The 25,449-nt window shown below is 35.8% G+C and overlaps 1 protein-coding gene across 6 annotated transcripts in view; it reads right to left on the bottom strand.

The window, feature by feature from the left end:
• Positions 1-25,449, bottom strand: part of REV1 (REV1 DNA directed polymerase) — a 67,626-nt gene that overhangs the window by 17,064 nt on the left and 25,113 nt on the right. For 4 of the 6 annotated variants that reach the window (XM_032680829.1, XM_032680826.1, XM_032680828.1 and 1 more), the window contains exons 8-21: positions 24,288-24,404; positions 19,546-19,678; positions 18,462-18,590; positions 17,647-17,801; positions 16,696-16,815; positions 15,091-15,311; positions 13,914-14,086; positions 11,262-11,364; positions 8,970-9,126; positions 8,401-8,603; positions 6,369-6,602; positions 2,207-2,315; positions 944-1,155; positions 615-774 (exon numbers count right to left, since the gene is read on the bottom strand). In XM_032680829.1, coding sequence (XP_032536720.1) covers positions 615-774; positions 944-1,155; positions 2,207-2,315; positions 6,369-6,602; positions 8,401-8,603; positions 8,970-9,126; positions 11,262-11,364; positions 13,914-14,086; positions 15,091-15,311; positions 16,696-16,815; positions 17,647-17,801; positions 18,462-18,590; positions 19,546-19,678; positions 24,288-24,404 — 2,226 coding nt within the window. The remainder of the gene's footprint in view (positions 1-614; positions 775-943; positions 1,156-2,206; positions 2,316-6,368; positions 6,603-8,400; positions 8,604-8,969; positions 9,127-11,261; positions 11,365-13,913; positions 14,087-15,090; positions 15,312-16,695; positions 16,816-17,646; positions 17,802-18,461; positions 18,591-19,545; positions 19,679-24,287; positions 24,405-25,449) is intronic. The other 2 variants (XM_032680827.1, XM_032680831.1) reach the window with 1 other exon arrangement.

Raw genomic sequence — 25,449 nt, 5'->3', positions numbered from 1 at the left:
AACAACTGACAGCCAAGCTAGCACTAACCAAAGGGAAAAGAGACTGGGATTTAGAATGGAGTGGTTGTTTTGAAACTTTTAGAATTATAATGTCCAGGGTATGAAGGTCAGATTTCCCAAGATATAAAGGAGTTATTTGTTTCACATAATGTTAAAATTCAAATCACAATGTAGCAATAGTGTTACATTTTGGCACTTCCCTTTTTTCCTAGAGTTCTTTCCAGCATTTATTTTGAGAAAAAAACAACCCTCGTTCCTTTGCCTCTAAAATTACATTTTCATATAAGAGGAATTTCCTTTCAAGAGGTTTCATCCCAGTAGTTGTAATACATGTGAAAAAAAAAGGAAAACCTCCAACACAAGTAACATCAAGGCATAAGACACATGGGTTAAAGAGGAAGCATGCAAATTTTCATGATGTTAAGCAAGACACAGGAGCTGGCAAGACCACAGAGTAACAACTTGATAGAAAGAATCAAGTTCCTCCAGGACTTCCAAGGCAGTAAGATTTCAAGATTACCAGGAAAAAAAAAAGGAAGAAAGTACAACAAGTCTACTAAAAGCAGTTTTCCTTGTGTTGTATGCAAGATTACCACTAGCATGACACCCCTCACCTGAAATAGTTGTGATCCATTCCTTCAGCAACGCCTTCACATCATTGAATTCCACAGCTCCAGCGAGGTTTGGTGCTTGAGGCCTAAACGAACCTGGCTGCTGGTGAGTCTGCAGAGCTGAGGGGCCTGAAGAATCTGAAGTTGATGGAACTGCTTCTGGCTGTTCCAAACATAAAAGTTGATAATGCTCTGACAAATATTGTAAAACCATGTATATATACACAGATAATTGTCTAGTAAGGAATCCAGTAAAGGACACCAGCTGCATTTGTGAACATGAACTAAGTCTAAAGAAGCACACATAGCTTCACTGTTAGTGTGGAAAGTACCTGAGCAGCAGTTCCTTCTTGTTTCAAGAAACCATCTATTAGCTTCTGTGGGCTTCCAGATGTAGCTGGCATGTTTTTTGCAGGGCTACCAACATGTTTGTTTTTCAGAGGACTCTGAATCTTTTTTAAAGGACTGACTGGATTTTTTTTCCGTATTTTTTTCTTATTTTTCACAGTTGTATGCTTCAGGTTTAAGAAAGGATTTTTTGACACTGAAAAACACAGGAATAGTCAGTGGTTGACACATTTAAAATTTAACACTTTTCCATTGAAAGGGGAACTCTGTATTTTCCACAAAAATCTAAGGATCACTTGGGAGAAAACAACCTAGATAAAGCAACCTTAACATTCACATGCCATTCCAAATCCTGGCAATGTTTTAAGTATTTGAAAAGCACTGCTAGACATTACTGTACTCAGAGGATACTCAGCTATTTGTAAGCCTTTCAATATGGAACATTGCAGTACTTCAGTATAAGCAACTGTTGAAATCTGAAGTCTATTGGACAAATTGCTCAGTCAGAGCACTGTCCCATCAGCGGTTATCAGCAAAGCCAGCAGTGTAGAGCCCCTTCCCCAGTGCTTTTTTATGAGAGCTCATGAAAGAAATTGCTCTCATTCCCTCATACTCACATATCTGTACTAGTTCACTGGCTATGAAATCAAGGTGTTATAATAATGCAGTATTTAACTGGCAATGAACCCAATGACATTTCAACCTATTTTATGAGAAAGCACGTTCACAGGGCATTAATCTTATTTCTTTCTACTGATTAGAAAAAGGAGACTTGGATGATCAGCTCAGAGTAAACCCTTCTGACTATCAGACACATGGTGTGATGTAGCCTATCTCTCGCTGCCCAAAAGCCATACCAGTGTTTTCAGTTCCAGAGAACCATGAGAACGCTCTCTGAACACAGTTTAACTAACGTAGGTACTGAAGATGCAATACTTTAAATCACAAGACACATCAAGTTTAGATTCTACTCTGCAAACATATGGCTGTGGCTAAGTAGTGCCACAGTCCCCATGAATTGAATTAATTACCCATTTGAGTAAAGCTGGGCATCTGTTTGCAAACTGAGACCACAGCTGGTTATAACTGACAGTCTGTCAAAAATAAATACAGAAATTCAATTGAACACAGCATCTTCACAGAAGCTTTCTTTAGTTCTATTTTCCAGTTTATTTTTTAGGGTTGTGTAACTGTTTGAATAGTAACCAACTCCTACACAAGACTGCTGTACAGGTATATATTCTCACCAAAAGTGTTAGCAGGTTGCTGCTCAGACTGCTTTTGCCTTTGATCATAGGCATCTTTCAGCTCTGCTTGCAATTCAGCAGGTAGTGCAGCAAAAACCTCGGGGTCCACCTGAACAGGAACAAAAGATTCATTTGATTATTTTAATAGTGAGCAGCACTGTTTGCTTCCCTCTAGGTCACTCATATGAGAAAGGTATTTACATTTTATGCCAAAGAAAAGTAAACGAGATATAACTGAAACACTGCAAAACGTTGTACACTTTCTTTGTATGTTTTACTTTGTAAAAGCAACCATTTTTTCCATCTAATATTACTCTACTTTAATTATTTCATAAAATTACTCTTATGGGCCTCTAATACTCTAACCATCTTACCTACTGATACTGTATTAACAGGACATTTAAGCCTAACTCAAAGAACACTCTATTCAAATTTCAAAACACAAACACTGTGACAATGAGACTTTTGTTCCTCCTCTTCTTTTGATACTTCTGTTTCCTGGAAGCTGCTACACAATTCAAAATATTCTTGGAAATAGTCTCACTTCTTTAAGAACAGAAAAAGCCAAGTCCAGCTATGTCTTTAACTAGCACAAAGAAGGTTTAATTTCTTTCTCCTACAGTTGTCTATCCCTTGTTTGACTAATAAAACCACAGTCCCTTGCAATTGTCCCAGGGACTTGAATTCTAGACAGGAAATGGTTTGTTGCCAATTGCCAGACACACTCATATGGATAAAACAAAATTTCTTGTATTATCAGTTATCTTTCATCACTGCGTGTCTGAAGGAGGAAATTAGTGACAGGTTAGTCTTGGAGTTTCCCACTGTTATTGGGCAGTGTTTTCAGCTCATAATCAGCAAAATCTAATTCAAAAAACCAAACCTATCATTTAGAGAATTAAATCTGCCAGTGGGAGAGTGCCCTTCATTTCACTAGTAAAACTCAGAGATGTGCACAAACAACAAAAAATTAGCCAAAACTGCAATTACTATTCTAAGGGCACAATACACTTTCTATCATTATCTGAGATACTGTATTCCTTACATGTACATATGCACATGAATTAAAATTTTCCTCCTACTTTCAATAGAGATTTGATTTTTTAAAAACCAAAATATATATGCTATGACAGGAAGGTACAGTGTGCTATTGACATACATGATGTCTAAATTATATAGATCATAAACATGAATGTGCTCCTATAGCACAAGTTAAAATTCATCAATGTAGCACAACCTTTCTTTCCCATTTTTAGAACTCCATGTGCCAACACAAATTTTTCACCACACAAAATACACGCTAATTAAAGAAGGAAATGGGAACAATTCTGATCTTGGGCAGAACATTGTACACATACATTGTGCAGAACAAAGCACTGTAGTGGAATGCAGCCTATTACATCCAGAGGTGTAAGTTGTTTTTTTAAATATAAATTTTATTTAATAAAGCTGTTTTAAAAAGGTTAGTGTTCGCTGTTTAAGCATTCGTGACTCAAGAATATGGTCTGAATTGGCACTGGTTTTTGTGTACATCACCTACTAATTCATGCAGAAATAATTCACTACAGGGAACTGGATGCACTTTTATTCCCCCTATCACTGCCCTCTCAGAGAGTGACATGTAAAAATTCACTTAGAAGAGCCATCAGTCAAGTTCATATGAGTTCTATACTAATAACTGGACTTTCAGATAATTTACTGTACAGACAGAATGTCCTAACATAGCTTTCACATACCTGTATGATACTCAGATTATGGGGAACCTTGTTTTATAAATTCATGTATTACCTCAGCATACAGCTACCAGTATTTTTGATGTGCTTATATAAATTTCCTTAGGAAGAATCTATACCACGTTAAGACAATGTGAGGATGAGATGAAAATCTGCCACCACTAATTAATGCCACTGCTACAAATCTCATTCATTTCTAAGCATCTGTAATCTTTATTTTTTGCATCCTATGCTTCTACAGAAGTAAGCTGCTACAGAGATATACAGCTGTTCTAAATTTTAAGATTACTCCAGCAACTGATGGAAACAAATACAACCTATCTGGATTCCTTTTACAGGAGAACCTTACCCAACAAGAGACATTTCCCACACATTTTTTAATGAATAAATTACTATCAGCCAATTAACTTTGCACCTGGTAATAAAAACACAGTTCACACAAAAGGAATGAAAGGTTGAAAAACAAACCTAATTAAGCTATAAAAAGATGGCAGGGCATAATTTACATCTGCTGAGTTGATGTAGCTAAAGTACTCCATTTGGAATGGCTGGCTATATTTCTATACCTGAAACCTAATACTACTTATTTCACTGCATCATTTGCCAGAAAGTAATTCTAAATGTTTGTGTGCAATCACAGAATATACACTCCCACAAAGACTTTAACAGAAAAATACGTGTCAAACTATATTTAGAGTAAGATGGTATTTTTGAATTAAGTTCATGTTTGATTTTAACACAGAAAAAAATCCTCCCATATTAATGAACTGGGTGTAGCATTTTTTTTTTCACCACGCCTAAGGGAAGCTATTAGACCATACTATTCTAGGTAGTAAACTTGTACCTAACTCAGAAAATGAAAATTGTAAATCTTACTCCTCTTTTTGTCAAAAAGGAAAATCTGAAGTACAAGCATAAAACACTCTAAAATAGATAGTATGGATATCCCTGACAAATAAATAGGAAGTAGCCAATTCTTCTTGAACTATATCTTCAAACAAGAAAGCTGCTCTGCTAAGCTGCATTCTTGGATCAGAATCACAAAATGCACTGGGAGATAGAGACAGAAAAGCCAGTGTATTTGAGTGTATAAATTAATGTTTCTAAGAAAACACCAAAAAGTAAAGCTGTTATAAAAAACCAACAATCGATTTCTGACAACCTAATTAACAGACAGATAAAGCACAAGCACAAACTAAAAGGGATTTCTGTAGAAAGCCATATGCAGTTACAATTTACCCCGAAAAACTGTACTGAGTAGTATGACAAGTGTGGAGGGGTGTAATTTAAAGCACAGTAAAATTTAACACACAAATCCAAGACAAACTCCTGTTTAGCGACAGATGTAACTATATAATTTAAACCAGCTGGGGTATGGAAAACTCAGATACTATTTACACACTAATCCATAGGGAAAACCAAACTTTGCAGTTCAGGAATAAAAACTGACAACTGTTTCTGAACCAATGAACTTGAATCAAGGTGAGGAACTTTTAGTTATAGAACAGACTACACATTTTTTTAATAGCAATTATGCATTAACTTTTTAGTGAAAACAGGACAGGAATTTCTACCTGATTTTCTCTGGATTCTTTGTCAGCTAAGCCGTATTATTGCCTTAGAAACAACAACAAATATCTCTCTATAAATGTGATTAGGTGATATCACTTCATTTGAGAACAGCAATGACACAACAAACAAAAATAAAAATACTGCTCTGTTCTAAATTATGCATATGCAAGATATTGTATCTCTGGGTAACCCAATCTTTCATTTTTTAAAAGATTTTTTTTAATATTTACACTACATTTGTTCAGCACCATCTTGGATTGAACGGTGGAATAACATTAGAAGCATCATTACCGTTACCTGCTGCCCCATCAGGTCCCTGTTTTGACAAACAACTCTGCACTTCTCTCATCCTGGACATGCTATATATGAGTCCATTTAAAAACTATGGAGATAAGCATGATCTTTAGCCATGACTGCCCTTCTCCCAGGAATGTGATAAAAACAACCACATCTGCAGAAGAAACTAGTAGAGGTTGGCTTTACCTCATCAGAACATACACTTAAACAGAGTGAGTCTCCTGTGACTAGCTAAGCAGATTTAGGACTGCTTCAGACCTATGGTGCAGTGCAACTCAGCTGCAATGCAGGAAAAAAGGCTCATTGCAAAGCAACCATAAATGATGAGGCTTTACATTAAAAAACAGCAAACCCACAGGTATACTGATGACTATAAATCTTTAATAAATATTGTCATACCATGTCTGTGACAGATAAAGTAACATTTGGCAGACTTTTAATTAAAGGACCATAAACAATTTTGGGATGTTAAAGGTTCTAGTTAATGCTGTTTCAAGAAAGCCTGTTAACTTCCTATAGATGAGAAGTTGTTGTTTACTGACACCATGCAAACATCGTACCTGTGAGAGAGCTGGCAAAGCTATTACATTGATTCCCATACTGGTATTTGGTTCTTGGAGCTCTGGTATTTGTAAAAGCACTGTTCCAACTGGTTGTGACAGAAGTGCAGTGTTACATCCATTTATTGGCTCTTTTTTGCTATCTCCATAACTCTCTCCTTGTTGAATGGTGCATATTTGCTCTACTTGTTCTCGGAGATCAGGCGGCAGAGCTTCTAGCACAGACTTATCTATCTACAAATGTAGAAAAGCTTTTAGAGTTTTCCAAGGAATACGTAACAGAATTATTTTAGTGAAAAAATTAGTTATACAGCTCCTGAATTTTTCCCAAATCCCTTACATTTTAACCTGTGTATGCGAACACTTAGGAACCTGACAATTACATTCCGCAGCAGCAAATATCATTTAAGACTAAGCAGCTCAGTAAATACAAATGCTCAGTTTTGTCTTTTCACAATGTTCAGTCTTCTCATCACAAATCACAGACAGGGTTTCCTCCACAGTTACCTAGAGATAAGGAAACCCAAATTCTGAGTTCAAATTATACAAGCAACATGCTGATATGAATACTGAAGTGGTGTTTGGTACAAAGCAATTAATTTCTTTCTTTATACAGTTCTAGGGTAAATGTTACTGATTTACTTTAATGGTATTATGTATGTTTGCATACTGTCAAGACTCTTGCCATAGATTTTGATAATGAAATAAGCTTTTACTTAGTATCAATTATTGACTCTAAACAACTGAGAAGATCCCTCAGTGTCCAGAAGTTGCTGTATACAATGACAGCTGCACCAGTGACTGTATGAACATAACTGACAAGCAGATGCACAGTATAATTTTTCTCACAAGTAATATTTGAGTAAAAACACGTAGATAAATGCCAGTGTTTGCCTGTAAGTTCTGCTGAATAAGACTCCATAGCAGTGTTAGAACACTTTCTATTTTGCCTTTAGGAAGAAGATTCGGAACTTAAGACCAGATTCTGGATTTACAGAGAAGAACCACCTATATACCTAGGAAAATCTACTTGCCTTATGCTAACTGAGAGATTTTGATGAAAACTGTGGTATTGTTAATCACTTCAGTTACTCTTCTACGTTCTGTTTGTGTTCACTCGTTCCAAATTTGCTACATATATAAAACTCTACAAATATTTTCTGGGAATCCTGGGTGTAAAATACCTTACTGCTGCTTTCCTAGCACACAATACACAAAAAGCAGGGTGGCACTAACCTTCATCACTCCTTCCCTGTACCAAATTTCGTATTATATTCTGTATTATAGTATGGTTAAAAGCAAAAGGAAAGATGAGCACATCGTGCCATAAGGCCACCAAGGTTTTAGGAACTCTACTACACATCCAGTGCACTTTGCACTTGCTTATACATATTCCCTCTGCAGCAGTCTGAGTGTACAGAGCTTCGTATTGTTCAGTCAAATTACTTTTAGATCCTGAGCTGGTTTGGTTATTGCATTATAGCAACAAGTTTTCTGCCGAAAGCATAATTTGCTTCTTAAAAATGTATAAATATGTGGAAAAGCTGTAATAAGAACATCAACAAATGCTTTTACAGATTTAAATTACAGAAATTAAAATGACAGACTTTTACAGAAGAGCAAGTAAATCTGCTTATACCTAAAATACCTACAAAATTCAGTGCAGCTGGTTCACAGCAGACCCTTCTAACAGATGTCTACTTGAATAACATGTGGAAATAAAAGGCTCTCCATTTGCTAAAATGTACCAAAAAAAATCCCCCAAACCCTTAGAAATATTTTACTTCAATAAAGATTGTCTTCCTCTCATATAAACAGTATATCCTGTACAAATGTTAAGTGTGCATCTTAACTTCAACATTACTTATTTTATTAAGGCAAAATAGTTTTGCATCAATAACAGTTACTGTGCATCATACTCTACTAGAACTCTTTTTATTTAAAAAGAGCTCCTTTTCAGTCTATCCAAGTAACATGGACAGTCCCAAGTTATTACAATACACTGCAGATGTTTAATATTCTCAGGTTTTACCTGGGAAGCAGATGGAACCTCAATACTCAAATTAAGCCTGGATTTTACGCTGATGGGAGAATGCATGCCATTCCATTTGACAGCAGACTCGGTGTTGTTGGCATTAGAATTGAGACCAGGTGTGAGATGAGTACCACGAGATGGAAGAAAAGTGCAGGTTCTTGAATTAGAAGATATTTCGAGGTCCATAGCAGCCACAAATACTATATATATGAAAACAAAATACCGAATGATCATCTAATAGTTAAAAATACTCTGAAGATTCAAGACACAGTGAAGTTAGTTTCCAGTGTTACTTGCTAAAGAGTTTACACAATATATAGCATAATTATAACACTTCCTATTTCAAAGTATCCCTTGTAATAATTAATTAAAAAAAGTTTGGAATAACCTTATACAAATATTTATTAGTAGCACTTTCATTTGCAGCAGCGTAATCCACTCTCAAAAAGCTTATGTTAAATAATTTATACTGGTAAAATATTGAATAAGTATTCCAAAGGTTAATCTGTGTTGGAGTCCTTCAGAACTGATCATTATCACACGAGCCAAGTACAAAGCTTACTGACCTTCCTTATGTTCTTCTTCTGAGTGTTTTTTTGCTTTCTGAACATGAAAAAGATCAATAACTGAATGTGATCCACCAGTTAAATGTCCAGATTGTACTGCTGAGTGAGCCGAAGTGGTTTTACTGATGGGAACTAACTGTTGTACCTGAATTCCAACCTAAATCCAAAACATAAATACACTCATTTGAAGAAGTTTAAAATAAAAAAAAAATAAAGTAAACAAAAAAATCTGTAATTCTATCACAATAGCACTGCCTTCTTTGGAATTGGCTGCTTGTTGTGTGTGGGGGAGAGGACGAATAAAAGTATGCTGAAATACACACAAACGGCCACTAAAAACAACTCAAACAAATCCCAGGATCATCCAGCACAATCCAACAACTAAGAAATTACAATGATAATACCATCTTCTCTGATACAGAAAAGTGCTCTCAACAGGATCATGAAACAATGTGTTTATTATGAAATTTCTTAGACACTAAGAGATATAGAATTAGTGACCAGGAATTGATTAGTATTAAATCTGGCTACCCACACAAGAAAGCAATGTTTTCCCTAAGGACAATGTGTATTATATCCATCACTTAAGTCTATAAATGAAAAAAAAAATATTGCTTCACTTCTAGACATGGTTTTCAGAAAGTCTCAATGGATTAAAGTACCTTGGTGGAAGTAGTCTTTTTCAAGACAACCTAATTTTTCATGTAACTTCTAAATACCAAATGAGCAGGGGTTCAAAAACAGGGTCCAACTAAGAATGCACTGGTACATTGTGTGAGTTTATTGCAAATCCTCTACAATTTTTAAGAAAAGAACTGGGCACTTAGAAAAAATTGTATATAGGACTCAGAAAGCATGAAGGAGCTAGTGTATATTTCTACTAGGTCTTCTATAATTACATAGCAGTAATTTTTTTATTAACAGTTTCTTAGTTGCAATAATGGGAAATGACCTCATCACTGTAAAAAGTTTTTCTTTGCGCTTTTTGTTTTTGCTTTGGAATATTTCTAGGTTTGAGTTCTAGAACTTAAACAAAGCCTTTGGAATATTGTATTTGATGTGCTGAACAGCTTTGCCTTGGTTTTTTTTTCTGCCTTTTAGGACAAGAGCCTGAATTCAAGTGTTATGTGAAGTCCATGGGACAAGTGAATGCATTTATCTGCCCGAGTGTGGGCACAAACAACTAATGGTATCAGTTCAGAATCTTTTCTAGACAGACAGAAAAAAGACACTGAAGCACGGCTCACCTCATGTATAAAGCTTAAGGGGACTAGCTCCTGCACAGACATATACATTGGGGGTGTCTGAAGTCAGCTGAAAGGACAACCACTAAGGGATCCTGGATGGTTCTGAACTTTTTTTTTTATAATCTAGAACTGGATGGCCCCTCCAGTACTCAACAGAGCCACCTGGTCAGAAGTAGTACATTGTTTTGCAAAACAACATGTCCAACATCCAGGGGACAGTAACTCTAAATTAGAATCCTCTTAAAACAAGGGCTAAAGAAATCAGGTGAAATAGAATGACATAACAAGTCAGCACAGATAGCAAAGGAGACAGACAAGAAACTAGAAAAAGACAGGGACGGGAAAATAAATATTTCCTCACCTCCAAGCCAGGGGGCTGACTTTGTAAGGCAACACTGAGTTGAAACCCTACTTCTATATCCAGATGACCAATAAATACTCTGTGCTCCATTTTAACAAATGGTTGATGCCAAAATAGACTTATCATGTGTTCACATTGCTATGACAAAACCACTGAGATAAGCAAGACTGTTCTAAAATAAATTACGAATTAAAAGAACCAGCAAATCACCTGCAAACAAAGGCCAAACTATGGGCTGGTAACTTTTCTTGCTCTAAGACCTGCAGTCTAGAACAAAATCTCCTCTATCTATATCTCTGATTGGCATTACAAGCAGTATTTATATTAGTTACTTAACTAATAGCTCTGCAGAAGTTCACAGAAAATTCTATGGCAAAATAAAATTTACATGTGCTAATAGAACTGTAGAAGATACAGTCTAACTTTGCTACCTTAGGCTGTTTCAAGTTGTGGATCAATTCATACCCCAGTAAAATTTTTTTTTTTACATCTATGGCTTTTTAACCATGTTTTTCAAAGGTAAATATAGCAAACATAGCATGATTGTGTAGCCTACATAAGCTTTGTATTATCTACACTTCTGCTTAAGTTTGGTTATCATCTAGCCTGGGGAACTGAAAATTTATGAAAGACAACAAAGAAGGTTCATAAAGAGAATAAACTTCAGTTTTCCCATTAACTCACCCCTCGCATATCTGAAATGTTCAGTTTCATTGTGTGAAACATATTTAGAGTTTCTTTCCCAATTACTTTTGCACTGTCTGTTGCATGGTCTAGAGTCACAGTCCTAAAAAGAATAAACAAACATGGTTAAAAAAGAAACTGTTTCACAATCTTAAAGACAAGAACAATTCTGTACTTATTTCAGAGAGGACCTCCAAGAAAGACAGATCATAATATCCTGGCATACAGAAACTGAACACTGTTTTTTTGTTCTGAGGTTCCTTACTGACAGTAATTAAAAGTAAGTATGGTCTACAGAAAAAAAAGCAAGTTACTTACTAACTGAACATTCTCAGTGTGCAGTCCACACATTAAACTGTCAAATAAAGTATATCTTTATATACATGCTACCTAGTGAAGCCAGAAAAAACCCTTTCACACAGAAATGCACTCATGAATTTCTATCCTTCACTCAAGCTTGAGTTTGTTCAGTATTATTTCAGTTGTCAATCTTCAAACATCTACAGCAAGACTTTCAGAAGGAACTCAGAGGGAGATGCAGACAAAGGCATGTGCATGTGGATTACAAACAATAAAGAACTCAGATTAATGGTAAGTCAAGTGTCACAAAATGACCCGGTTGTTGAGTTTTACAAATTGCCACCTGAGAACTTAGCAGGGCAGCAGAAGTGCTTGGTTGTTCTGGATTCTCTAATGGCCTAACATTTGAGACAGGTAAGGACAGAATTTCAAGTGGCTAATCAAATATTTGTGAGTGATGTAAAACTTCTCACTGAGGTAACCCATGCAGTTTTAACTCTGATGGGGTGAGCTTTACGGATATAAGGAAGTGTTTTGACAGGGTGCCATTCTGATGGTGTTACTCTATTTTTTAATCTGTTAGAAAACACAATGAAAAGCAAGTAATCTCCAGAAAGGTCTAGTTCCACCAATATGAAAATGAAAATGCTTCCTACTGAGAGCAAGATGAAGATCTCCCTAAGCCTTAGATGATAATATTTTTAAGAAAAAGGGGATCAATATCAGTGTGAGTCTAAAGGCACACAACATTCCAGAAGAATATTTTCAAAAGGTCTATGCTGTACTATCAGGACTCGATTTCAAAGATGCGGTAAAAATACCATGAATGTCTCAGAAGCTGAATTTTTTTTCATTTTAAGTGTGTCTGCAAGTCTGAATCCTTTGTAGTACTATGACTATTATTCTAGGGAATCTTGACCTGTAGGATAAGAAAACATAGCAACTCATTCACCTGTGAGGTGAAGGAGTAAGAAACGGGTCATGAGCTACAAAGCAAATTTTAAACCAAAGAGAAAACCCGGACACTTGAGGGAACACCACTCTGAGATTGTAATCCATTTGCTTGGAACCAACCTCTCGTTTACTCTACTGCTGCTAAAAAGCTTTTCACTGGACTGAAATCCTTTAACAAAGACAGGAATACAATACCTATACCATCAAATAGCATAACGATAACATCATCCAGTTTATCAATAAAAAACAAAGATCAATCAGAAATAAAAAATGGGTAAGAATAACAGCACTGCTTGTGGAAGCTGAAGCTCCTACTCCTTTGATGGTAACCTATCAACTAACTATCCAGGCAGAATAACTTGGTTATCCCATTTCCCCACAGATGGGCAGCCATTACAGAGAGCATCTCAACAAGATCAACAGTGCTACGGGGAGACAAAGTAGGAGAGACCTTATCACATGGATAAGGATCCACAAGAAAAAAACCAAAGGTATTTCTGATAAGGAACTTACAACTACGTGAGAAGATCTAAGTGTGAAGGGCAAGAGACATGAACAGGTTGCCTGCCTGAACAGCTGAAATAAGGGGCACAGTCCTTGACCTTGAGATTTTGAGATTCAAATTCCTAAGCTCCACTTTGAATCTTGTCTTTTCTAGGACCAAAAACTTCTCTGCAGACTTACTGGTAAAACAAGAAGAAAGACAAGATTCAACACTAACAAACTGGTTTGTACTAAGACAGATGACTGCAATTCAAGGTGTCTGATGCCAGCTCCAATCTTCAGAATCCTAAGTGGCCTCTCAGTCTTCTGCAGCAAATCATTCTGCAAATACTGTCCCAGCACCCAAGTCTAGAGTTGGACAACTACCGAACTGTCAGACATCCTTCTTGACAAGTACAAAGTGCAATTTTCTTTGAGAACTGACTCCAACTGTCACAACCAGCATGTGACCAAAAACCTATCAAGGAATAGCAGAAAGCCTCTCCGGGGAAAGTACCCAACGTCACACAGTTCAGGGAGAGAAAGCAGTATGCAGCAGCAGAACCTTTCAACTTGGCTGGTCACTAGAAGAAATAAAAATGCTGTTGTGTGTGTGCTGTAGTGCAGAATGTAAATATGTCTTCTACAAGCACTACAAGAAAACCTCCAGCTCAATACTATACTCAATACCTGTGGAAAGGTACACCAACAATATATATGTACACATGTATTACTGATGACCAAAACACCACATATGTACAACCCAAACAAAAAGGACTTTTGATACTACTTCTTATTTCACTGCAAGTTTGATACACAGACGGAGGTATCAAGAACTTTGAAATTTCTGTCCTTCCTTCCTCTAAATTTTGGTGCTCAACATCCTGCAGAAGTGTGTTCATGCCTAGTAGTTACCTGGCAATATTATCACAGATTCCATGACCTCCATATTTTGCAGGCTCCACGGGTGCTCCAGCCTTTCTGACCATAATTTTAAGGGTCAATCGTTTACCCTTCATACCAGCAGCTTCAAGCCTACGTTGGATTTCTTCGGAGAGGCTGAGAAGGAAAGCTTCTGCTTCCTTAGGCTGAAGAGAAAAAACAACAGGTTTAGGTAATTAATAATTTTCAAATATTAAAGGTAAATCATTAAGGGTTAATACAATCCAGACTGTGTAAATTGAAAAGAGCAACCTGATTCACTGGCAATGGTCTTATTTAACTTCAAGTGTAATTGTAGGTCGCTGAAGTTAGGTGAGATGGTAGATTCCTATCCTAATGCTGAAATATTTGTACAGTAAGTCCTTTTGGAAATAAGTTTTTAAAAATTGTATTTAGAAACCCCAACACAGAATTCCAAGTCTAACTTTTAGCACAAACCTAGAAGATGAAGAGTGTAGGGCTTATAAGGAAAATCTTTTTCTCCACGAGGAAAGTCAAGCAGTGGAACATGTTGCTCAGGGAAGTTGTTCAGTCTTCATTCTCGAAGATTTCCAACGCCAGACTGGATAAAGTCCTGAGCAACTGCTCCGATTTCATAGCTTCCCCTGCTTTGAGCAAAAGGCTGGACTACACAACATCATGAAGTCTCTCCAAACCTGTTGACTTTTACCTATAATTCCTATAAATACTCAAGTTCTCAACAAAAAGCTGAGTTACTTTTTAAACACAATTTTGTCAACAACACTCCCCCCACCCCGACAATATTTGTAAGAAGTCTAATAAAAATGCTGTACTGGAGCAGCTGGTGATTGTTTCAGCCATTGGTATCTTCAAATAATCAGCATTTAAATGAAAGAGAATGCTAGGTGCTGACAAACCTACTGCAGTTCTCTTTTTCTGTACCAGACTTGTATAACGAATGCAGAATAGCCAGCTAATTTTGTGCAAGCTTCTTTTCAGTCCAATACTTTTGCAGTCTCTCCTCCCATTTTATCGTTTGGTCTCCTACTTCTTCATTTTCCTCATTTCTATTTCGTGGCTAAGATGGTGCTCTAACAGATCAAAGTGTAAGTGAAAATAATCAGAATATGAGAAGACTCTTCTACAGCTGAAAGAAGTCACTGCAGAAAAGAAGCAATTTAGAATTTACCTGTGTAAACCTTATTCCATAGTTGATTTCTGCTGAAACAGATTTTCTTTCTTTTTCTGTACGAACAGGTCGATCATCCAAACCACGACAAAATCTGTAGAGCATTTGCCCTGTTTTTGGACCAAATTCTTTTTGTAGTTTTGACATCGAAGCACACTGCAGATCTCCACAGGTTTTAATTCCCAAAGAAGCCAGCTTAGATTCCATTGTCCTGCCAACTCCTAACAACAAAGCAGTTAGTTCTGTTAACCCTATACAATTCAGAACTAGTTGAGTTTTGAAAAAATAAAATTTTTCTTTTTAAATCTACACTAGGTTGTGTCAGATTAACAAACAAATATATACCATATAAAATAAATTCGGCTCCATAAAACATGGTTTGAATGGAAACTTTTACTGTCTTCACATTTATTTCTTTAATCTGTTTCATATTTTAGTTTTGGATGTCATACTGCAGCAAGTCTCTTTATTTCTGGGTAAAATGTGAACAACTCCTACTTGCAAACTGTCTTGACAAGGTACTGCCTGTTACAGGTTATATAGCTCTGAATCCTCACAACACTCAGTCCAAAGAGAGTGTCCAACATGTAATATGTTTTACATCATGTACAACTGATTTAATCTAAAAGAAAGCCAACAAATATTTTGACCACTGTTCCACTGCTTCCTGGGTAGAAAAATAATATTTCAAGTAGAAGTGATAGCATACCTGTATTACTTGTGCTTTGAATTACCAAGCACTGGAAATTGTAGGTATCCATGGCAACAGCACATATGTAAGTGTGATAAACTGAAGTATATTTTCTGGGTTTGGAGAGGTGGCCTGTTACTTCCAGAAAATAGTAGTCCTATGTATTCACACTACCAAAGCCAGCAAAAATTAGAAATCTCAGGTAATCAGATTCTATCTTTGATAATCTGTTTCTCTGTCTAGGTGGCATTATTGATACAAACACTAAAAAGTTTTTACTATGAACATACAAGTGGATTCTGAAAGCTTTAAATCATTCTGGAGAAGAAATACCTTCTGTAAGTTATGACAAAGAGAAGAAATGATACTGTGCTGTAAATTGTGTTAGGCCATGGAAAGGGTTACATGAAGAGAATTTCTGGTAAACCTGCATCTGTCTATGGATGTTGTTCCTACCACTCTTCCATTTCATTGTCTACTAATGCCTATATTTTACTGCCCTTCTTTCTTTTTTTCCTAAATAGGTAAAAATACTACTTTGAACATTTAATACTAAATATATGTGTGTATACATGCAGGCTGAGGTTAGCTGATCGCTAAAAGCATAAATGAGTGCTTACTCAGCACTCTGTGCACCATTCCTGTGTCCCATTACACTGCATATGTGTACTGAGTAACAACACAGAGCTACAGGCCAGGAAACACTTCATGTTACAACTTTATATTCCTGAACAATAAAAATACACAAAAAAACCTGTGTTCATACAGTTGTATTTCATATATCTTTACTGTTTATCACATTTTGGATCATAAATGTGCAACAGCATCTAAACTTGTTTGATCCAGAAAGCAGATTAGTAGCTGAAACTGGTTTAATATCAGGAGGTAAAATGTCCTCTAAAAGTCAGGAGTACCTGGAAGGCTGGTAACAAGTTGTCCTCTGATAAAATCATCCACTTCTTCAGGTTTTAAGTGATAGTGTCCATCTGGTTTTGCTTTACGAGTTGCCATTCTGGCCAGCAGAATATTGGAACCTGTAAAAACAAAATAAAACACATCTGTGGTAATTTCTGTTGATTTTCTAGTAGAATGCTGCAGTCCAATACTCAAGAAAAAATGCAGAAAGTATAGTCAAATTCTTTAACTTTAACAAAGAATTTAATGAAATATATTCATCTATATATTCGCAGTGCCTACTTCCAAAGTATAAGCTAGCAGTATGTGTTATTCAGCAGTGAAACTATAGTGGTAGCTGCAATTGCAAAGTCAGTAAAGGAAGAATTCTGCTTACAGTCATGACTTTCCACAAGTGGATTTCATACACTTACAATCACTCAGTATAGGTATTTACAGATACTCAATTCTAGTATTAATTAGGGACAAAAACAAAAGAGAAAGGAAGGAGCCAAGTGAAAACAAACCACGGAAGTCTTTTCAGATGTGTGATTTCATATACAATACCTACTACAAATCACACAGATCCTTGCTTTCAATACCTTCTAATAATTATGCGAAATCACGTCACCTTATGAACTCTTGCTGCTATGTCCATCAGGAGCACAATTTGTGCTCATTTTTCTATTTGCTGGAAAAATACAGTCACATTTCATAAAAATAAATGCAAGAATATCACACAGATGGAATTTTAGCATACTGTTTAGATAACAAAGGAGACATGATGGCAATTTTATACATTTTTGCTTAAAACTTTCCACTTATGAAGATTTTCTTGCATTTTTATTCACGCTAATTTGATGTAAATGGCAACATCTTCCAAAAACACTTAAGAGTTCTAGCAAACTTACACAGCTTTGATACATTAACAAAAGCAGTCACTGCTTGTAAACAGAAATGAAGGTACTTACCCATCCCAACAGAAGCTGTGCATTTAGTTTGGTCTCTGATTTCGGTGCGGATAGCATTTGCAAATTCATCAGGAGTCAATCTGGTCTCTGTAAGGATTTCAGTGATATCTACTAGTGCTTCATCACAACTGACTGCTTCGATGTTATGAGTATAGCTATCAACACAAAGTAAAGGAGGTGAAACACCAGCAACAGCTCACCATCTGTTAAAACAAATATGTAGCAAATAAAGTCTTCCCTTTGTGGTGGCATTTCCCTGCTTATTTTGTATCACACATTACTTAGACATTAAAAATGCTAAACCAGTAAATTATAGCAATATTATTAATGTAGGACTAATTTCGACATGCATCATGATTTTAAAGGAACAGCTAGAGGAGTTGAATATTTATTTTTCATTGACAATAACAAATTTTTAGTTTTTGTTCAAGTGCATTTTAAACCAGAAAATAGTTTCTAATAGATGTTACTCCAAGAACCTGTTCTTAAGTTACTCAAAAAACACCTCTTTAAAGGATCTCACAACAAAGCAGGGGATCTGCTTCTCGTGGTGTAATCAGTAAAAAATTTAACTTTTTGGAAGTCAGATGTTGATTGTTTACAGGATTTGACGTCAAGATAAAAGAATGCTCAGAAGCATGGTGCTCAAAATAAAAATTACTACAAAGGAAGACCTCAAATAGGAATAGGTTTATTGAAGCTGAAGAGTAACACGGAGATGAAAATATAAACTGAACAACAGCATTCAGCAATGGCAAAGAAAATATGCTTGATAATCCTACTATGAAAGATCACATAAACAAACAGCAAATTACCTTGCTAATATTTCATATACTGTCCGTGCAACTTCTTTGTATGCATCAAAATCATATGAAACCGCTTGAAGATTTGGACACAGCTTTTTTGCTTGGCCAAAAAACATTCCATTCTTTATGCCAACTTGTCTGAAATTAAATAATAAAAAAACCTCAAGTAAACACAGCGAAAACTTTTCCACAAATTAATAGGGAGTATTTTCAAATTAATTGTCTTTTCCCCAAAAGACGGGAAATGGAACTCAGTGTAACTGCTAGCAATTTAATAGGTAATAAAATAACTGCAAACAGAGTATTTGAATCAGCTGTGTAATATTCAGCCATGGAGCATGAACAACCTGAGGACAAAGACACCAAAAAGCACTCCTTGCTATCTTCTGCCTCAAATTAAAACCACACACATACTACAGTGACTAAGATAGTTGGATCTTATATTCCAAGGTGCAAGTTTACATAATTAGGCTCCTGTTAATAAATAAACTTTAACTTTTTGAGATATAAATAGAAGCCTGCCTATCCTAGCAAGCTCAAGAAAGGTTCCAATGAAGAAATAATTTCTGGAGTATTATTTCCATCAGAGAAAAAGATGGTATTTCTAACATTGTGTTTATATTTATAAAAGTTGTTTCATACTCTAAAGATTTATTAGTTATGTTATTGGAGATGCTCAGCATAGTCTCTGCAAGGAATGCTTTTAAGTTTAGTAGTCACACTTTCTGTCTTACTTTAAGTAAAACCTTCCGTATGTGTCATTAATTCTATAAAATAATGCAATTTTTATATAAAGACACGAAGATAACATTATGAAATCAACAGTATCACAGTGAAAAGCATAAGGTTTTCTTTAATGGGCTTTATTTCAAGTAACATGTAGGTTGAGAGCTACTGAGCAGCATCTAAAAAGAAGCATCATCCATAGGGAAGACCTTCTGTTAAATTCTAACAACCTATGTAACTACAACATCGAACACATAAAACTTCCTCTCTAGATAAATTTAAAGAAACTAACAACTGCTATTTTTGGACATCTTATGCCTATCTGTATGAGACTTTTCAAGCAAACTACTGGGTAACTTTTACCTACCTGGCTTCATAACTACAGGAAGCTATTTCAGCCATGGACAGAACAGTGAGATCAAAGTCAGCTCCATTTAAATGTGTGGAATCCGGATGCTCCCAGACTGATGAGTCCAACTTATCAGGTACTTTAATTTCTGCTGGGAAAATAAAATTTTATCTTTACGTTATTTTTCCTAAGATTTCAACAGAATGAATGTAAATAAAATAAAAACTATGCATTTTATTTTACAATTTCTATACTGTTATCTACTTATGAAGAGGTTCTCAGTTCTATATTGATTCACATCATGGACCAGAAAAAAAACAAGACCCCCTTCCCCCATAATGTCTCTCTGCGGATAGGTCTGTACATACTACTAAAAAGAATATCAATAGAAAATTCCATTTCTATTTTCCCCCAAATTATAAGACAGCAGCTTGTTGGTGACTACATACATCATACTGTAAAGTAAGAATGATTAGCTTTAGTGACTATAAAAATAATCAAATATCTGTGACTAACTGCTATAACCATAACCTGTAAACAAATACAAGACACTAAAAAATTTACCAACTGCTTGGCTAAACAAGAAGACACTTAGTTATGTTCCTTTTTACAAAAAGCACACCTATCACCAGAACACTGAAATTGCACACAGAATAAAAATCCACTTTTTATCATACTTAAAATTATTTTTCTAATAGTCTAAATACCAAAAGTGATTTTTAAGAAGTGAAATAACCAGAATGCTAAGTAGGTTAAATGCAAAAACACTGGCTAGAAACTTATATTTCCTTTAACACTCTTATGGGGATACTAATTAAAAGAACTTCTGCTTTTACTTACTAATAATTCTCTTATTAGGATATGTCAACTTCTTTCAAATATCACCATAAATTTATCTTAGATCGAAATGACAGAATTATAAATACTGCAACCCCAGACTTAAAATGAGACAGACCGACCCTAATTCTGTAAAACTTTACTGCCTGTTCTTATATAAATTTTAAAGAATCTCCAGGCCCACTAGGTACTAGACAGAATTTCATGACACTGAATAATGGGAACAAGTAAAGGATTTTCCATTTATTTCTATCTGGGTTTTCACAGTATGTAAACCTCGATATACTTGTTATACTCTAAATACAGATCAGCTTGAAAAAAATTAATAGATGCAAAAACTATTATGCTCTCCCAAACTCCCATTAGAATCAAAACGAGGTATCATACAGAAAAAATACTTCTATTTATTTAAAATGAAATCCACTATGCAGTTCTTTTTCATTACCGTAGTCCATTTAATACCACACACCCTTGTAATATAGTAAATGGGGACTTTTCTTCAGAGTGCCACCATGCCTAACTGTATTCCACAGGACTAACAACTTACACACTGACAAGCTGACTGAAGGAAACATGGTGCTACGTGCCCATATGAGTAGCTATTAAACCAGAGAAAGTGGTGTAATGAGTGAGTGGAGATAGCTGGGGTAGAGCCTGATTCATGTGGAAAACTGCTTTTATTCAGAATTTCTGCTAAATTTCTGCACCTTTTTATGTCTTAAATATTTTAATGTATGATGAGCTCAATAAGTTACCTAAGATGTCTGCAACTGAAAATTAGAGCAAAATTATGCCCCAAATAAAGATAAGAATGACAAGAACAACTTCTTTAGTCCATGCCTTCCTGTGCCCTGGCCTGAGATGTTGCTGTCATCTTGTCTATCTTCACTGGGTTCGTCGACTTTTTCCACATCGCAGCAGAGCAGATCCCCCCATGAGCTGATGGAGTCACTTCATGTGAAATTCAGGGCAATGCAGAACACATTGTCCTCAATAGAAGGCAAGGTAGAGAACCTCTCATCAAAAGCTGGGAAACTAGACAGGCACATGGTGAATGTGGAGCAACGGATGGAGAAATCAGAGGCCAGGACCCAAGTCTGTGAAAAAGAAATCGCTGAGAATAAATCTGTGACTAATATGATGGTTTAAATCTGCTGCTCTTTAGAAGGAAAAGGGAGATACTAGGGTTGAGGGAAAGGAAGCCTAGAAAACATTCACATCTTGGGCATCCTGGCCATGGAAAAGAGACCCCAAACTATGAATCCTGATCAACATATGTTAATCTTTTTTCTTTAGAACATGAATGTTAAAGATGGCACGTAAGTAGAGAAGTAATTTCTACTACCCCGAAAGCCTATCTCCAATTTGGTGACTTAGGGTGAGAATGACAGCAAGTTTTTAAATTTAAAAGTTATGCATTTTTGGATGAATTAATACAAGAAAAAGAAAGTATTTCATAAAAGAGCCAAGATTCTATTGGCACTAGATATTTCTGTTGCAATGCAGATCAAAGCCAAAGTATCAGTATCACTAAAGAAGTAATTTACAAATAAAAAAAAAAAAAGTAGCTGAAGCAGCAGAATTCAGTATTTGGTCAAAAGTGATTCATGAGGATTTGGGGTTTTTTGTTTGGTTTCTTTTGGTTGTGTATTTTTTGAGGGGGTGAGGTGCTTTGTTTCTGCCTTTTTACTTGGTTTTTAATTTGGAACCTTTTTTCAAATAAGCAAGACCTGGAGAAGGTAAAATCAGAGAATACCTGGAAAATATGAAGCACAAAAAACCAGTGGGTTCCATGTTGAAGCATGGATGTAAAAATGTGCTCATGTTCTAAGTTGCTCCCAACTATCTTTTCATTTCATTTTATAACATGTTCCCATTGTGTATGTTTAATGGCCTAATTTAGCATTTGTATTTTTGATATTTTAGAAAAAGCGTTTTTCCATGCAATACATGTGCCTACTGGACCGTGTATCCCTCTGGCATGGCACAGTTAAACATATGCTGTGAAGTGTCTGTGGTGTTTGAGAAGCCTAATCAGCAATTCCACCTTTTCATCTAAGACCACAACTAACTGTAATTTCTTTGCCCCAAAAGGAAGACAAGCCATGTACTTATGAGAATGCAAGCAGAAACAACAGGTTGGGGTTTTTCTGTTGATAAAACCACTGCACATGGAGATAAAAATTAATAAAGAGACTAAAAAATATTATGGACTGCAGCTAATGAAATAGAGACTATAAAAAGAGTGTTAGGAAAAAATCCTTTCACCAAAACAACAGGCTGCACAATCAGCCTAAGTATCAAGAAAGAAAGAGCTAGCTGCCTGCCTGTGTGCAAGCCAGTGAGATTGGATGCTGAAGTTAAAGAAATGAATGTGTGGATATCCAGAAAAAGCTGCCACAGTAAGAAACTGAGCTTGTTACACAGCGAGGTTGAACTCTGTGTAACCTTAAGCAACACATACAGTAGAAGAGATACTACTGAATTTGTGAATCACAAAGAACATTCTAATATCAGTTGAACTTCTGTAATTTCACCACCTCACTCTCCAAACATCACTTGATTGTATTAAGTCACACCCTTATCCAGTGTAAGATCCTAATAAAAGTTAGGTAGTCACTGTATAAAACTGAACCACCAATGAATACTTCATACACAAGCTATACTACAGAAAATCCAACTCTATAAAAACCACAGCTATTTCTGCCTGCATACTGAAAAGTCCTTAAAAACTTAAAGGTCAGTGGGTTCCACATACATATATTCTACCTCAGTTTTGAAGTGTTCTTAAACTACAGCAAAAACACAAAGAAAATGGCATCACTTCCAATAATATGTTGCTTCCAAATGTCTTAAAAAAACCCCCAAATCAAAACCGGAAATTTCCAAAATACTAATATTTCATGAACAACCATGGAAGAACAACCTGCCTTTTCCCCCCTCTTGTATTACCAAAATAACTCACTGAGGTGTAAACTTTATAACAACAATATTTGTTACCACAAGGTTGGTAAAAACTGCATATACAAAGGAGAAACTCAGCATCCAAATCTTAACCGAAATTAAATAGCAGTTGCCCCTTGTATACACACTTCTACCAACCTCGTGTTAAAAACTAAGCTTCAAGATGATTAAACAGAATGTTGTTGGCCACTGAAGTTGCCAATGTTTAGCAATATACTTTCTCATACTAAATACAGTTCAGGCAGTATAACAATAAAACTTGTTAATAAAACTATGGTTTGTTTACATTAGTACACTGCTACTTGAGGACACAAAAAGTAACAAATTTCTGAATTACTGCAGGCAAGTATGGAATTCTCAAACTACAGCAGATGCCCTGGTTTTCAGGAAACAAAGTACCAAACAAACAGAACTCACGGAAGTTGCACAGACTTTCCAAAAACCTAAAATGCTCTAAGGACCACCCAAATTAACTCATTGTACACAGATATTCTACACATGCAACTCAAAAGCCAACTTCAATCAATTTCTCACTGGCCATATCCTGTTGTTTCTAATTTCACAGTAAAAAAACTGTAGTAGACTTTTAAAATTTATTTAGTACATTCTTCTCTATAACTAACTTTCTGAGAGAAAAAGTGATCCTGGACAATCTGATTTATTTCTTATTTTAAATAACTACTTAACATTCATCTTAACCTCAATGAAAGTGAGTAAAACCTGAAATTACCCTAAAATAATTTACCCATACTGAGCAAAGCTAACTAACAAGAAGTCATGGCACTGTGCTATTCCTGAGGCCACAGTGCACCACCACCTTGTTCAAAGATATTTCTTTTCTGAAATCCCCCACATGAAAGAAACAAATGTATCTGTGGTACTCTTTATTAATAGTTTTTAAGGAAAAAGTCTTTTATAACAGCAATTAAAAACAGACAGACAGACAGACTTATCTGTACCTGCTTTGCCATTCAATAGCTTATTCTGGTAATATTGCTGTTCAAGCTGGGGGTTTGCACCAGGGCGCAGTGGTGCTTTTCCTGCACCTCTGTTGCTAGTGACAGCTACTGGCTTTCCTATGGAAAAAAAATACATATACTTAAAAGTCAACATCTATAATAGCTTACATTTTAATAACAGCACAACTAGGATAAGATCACAAAGCCTTTTAATTTATTTTTTATAGTTTCTTTCAAGCTTATATGCTCCTACAGCATTAAAGAAGAGACAGGTATGAAAATGACTTGGAATTGTGACAACGAATCTGATGTCTTAATTGCAGTCACGTGTAAAAAAGAAAAGTTTTCCAGGAGTGAAAATATAGCTGTAAGAGTTTGCCTCTAGTAACAAGTATAAATGGAAGCTGTGAAACTTCACCAACGACCTAATGATTCACTAGTTAGATACAGCAAATATCATACTGATTTTAAAAACTTCAACATGTTTATTAGCTAAGTAAACCAGAAGAATACCAAAACACTCTGTTCCACTTGTTTAACTGTACAAAATCAAATCTTTAGAAAACTTTTGACTTTTCTGTAGTATCAACACCTCCATGGTGTTTTTAATGGAAGCTAATTTACGCACTGAAAGTTCTGGTAGACTTCTGTGGAACAGAAAAAGTATTTGCAGAAAAGTCCTATGTTCTTTATATTCCAGTAATGGAATTTGAAACTTGGCAGGAAATAAGGTTTTAAAGTTCCAAATGTACCAGGAGTATCTTTTTCCTGCCTTTGGACAGAAGAGAGCAGAGGAATCATATGTACAGCTTACTCTTTTTCCCAAGGTCTATGATAGTTGGGTGTGAGATGGTCACCACCGCACCAAGTCTTCAGACTTGTGCATCACTGAAATTCAGTGTTTGCACCGAACAACTAGGATCTCCATTTCTGAATGGTACATTTGTAATACACAAACCCACCAAAACTTGCTAAGGTGCTCCACTAACTCTCCTATGTCCTAAGGATGATCATACAATTCAGGCTTCTAAACGCCTTCTGAATTTTTCAGCTTCAGGTAGGTCTTATAACACTTCACATGTAAGATAAGAAGGGGAAGGAGAAGCAAATTTTCCTTGAAAAATATGCATCAGGTAAAGAGACAATTAATTCTCAGCCTTTA

Source organism: Chiroxiphia lanceolata, chromosome 2 (genome assembly GCF_009829145.1).
Source record: "Chiroxiphia lanceolata isolate bChiLan1 chromosome 2, bChiLan1.pri, whole genome shotgun sequence".
In the NCBI taxonomy this organism is placed as follows: Eukaryota; Metazoa; Chordata; class Aves; order Passeriformes; family Pipridae; genus Chiroxiphia; species Chiroxiphia lanceolata.
The sequence above is the reverse complement of the archived record's forward strand: the minus strand, read 5'-3'. Positions and strand labels throughout refer to the sequence as shown.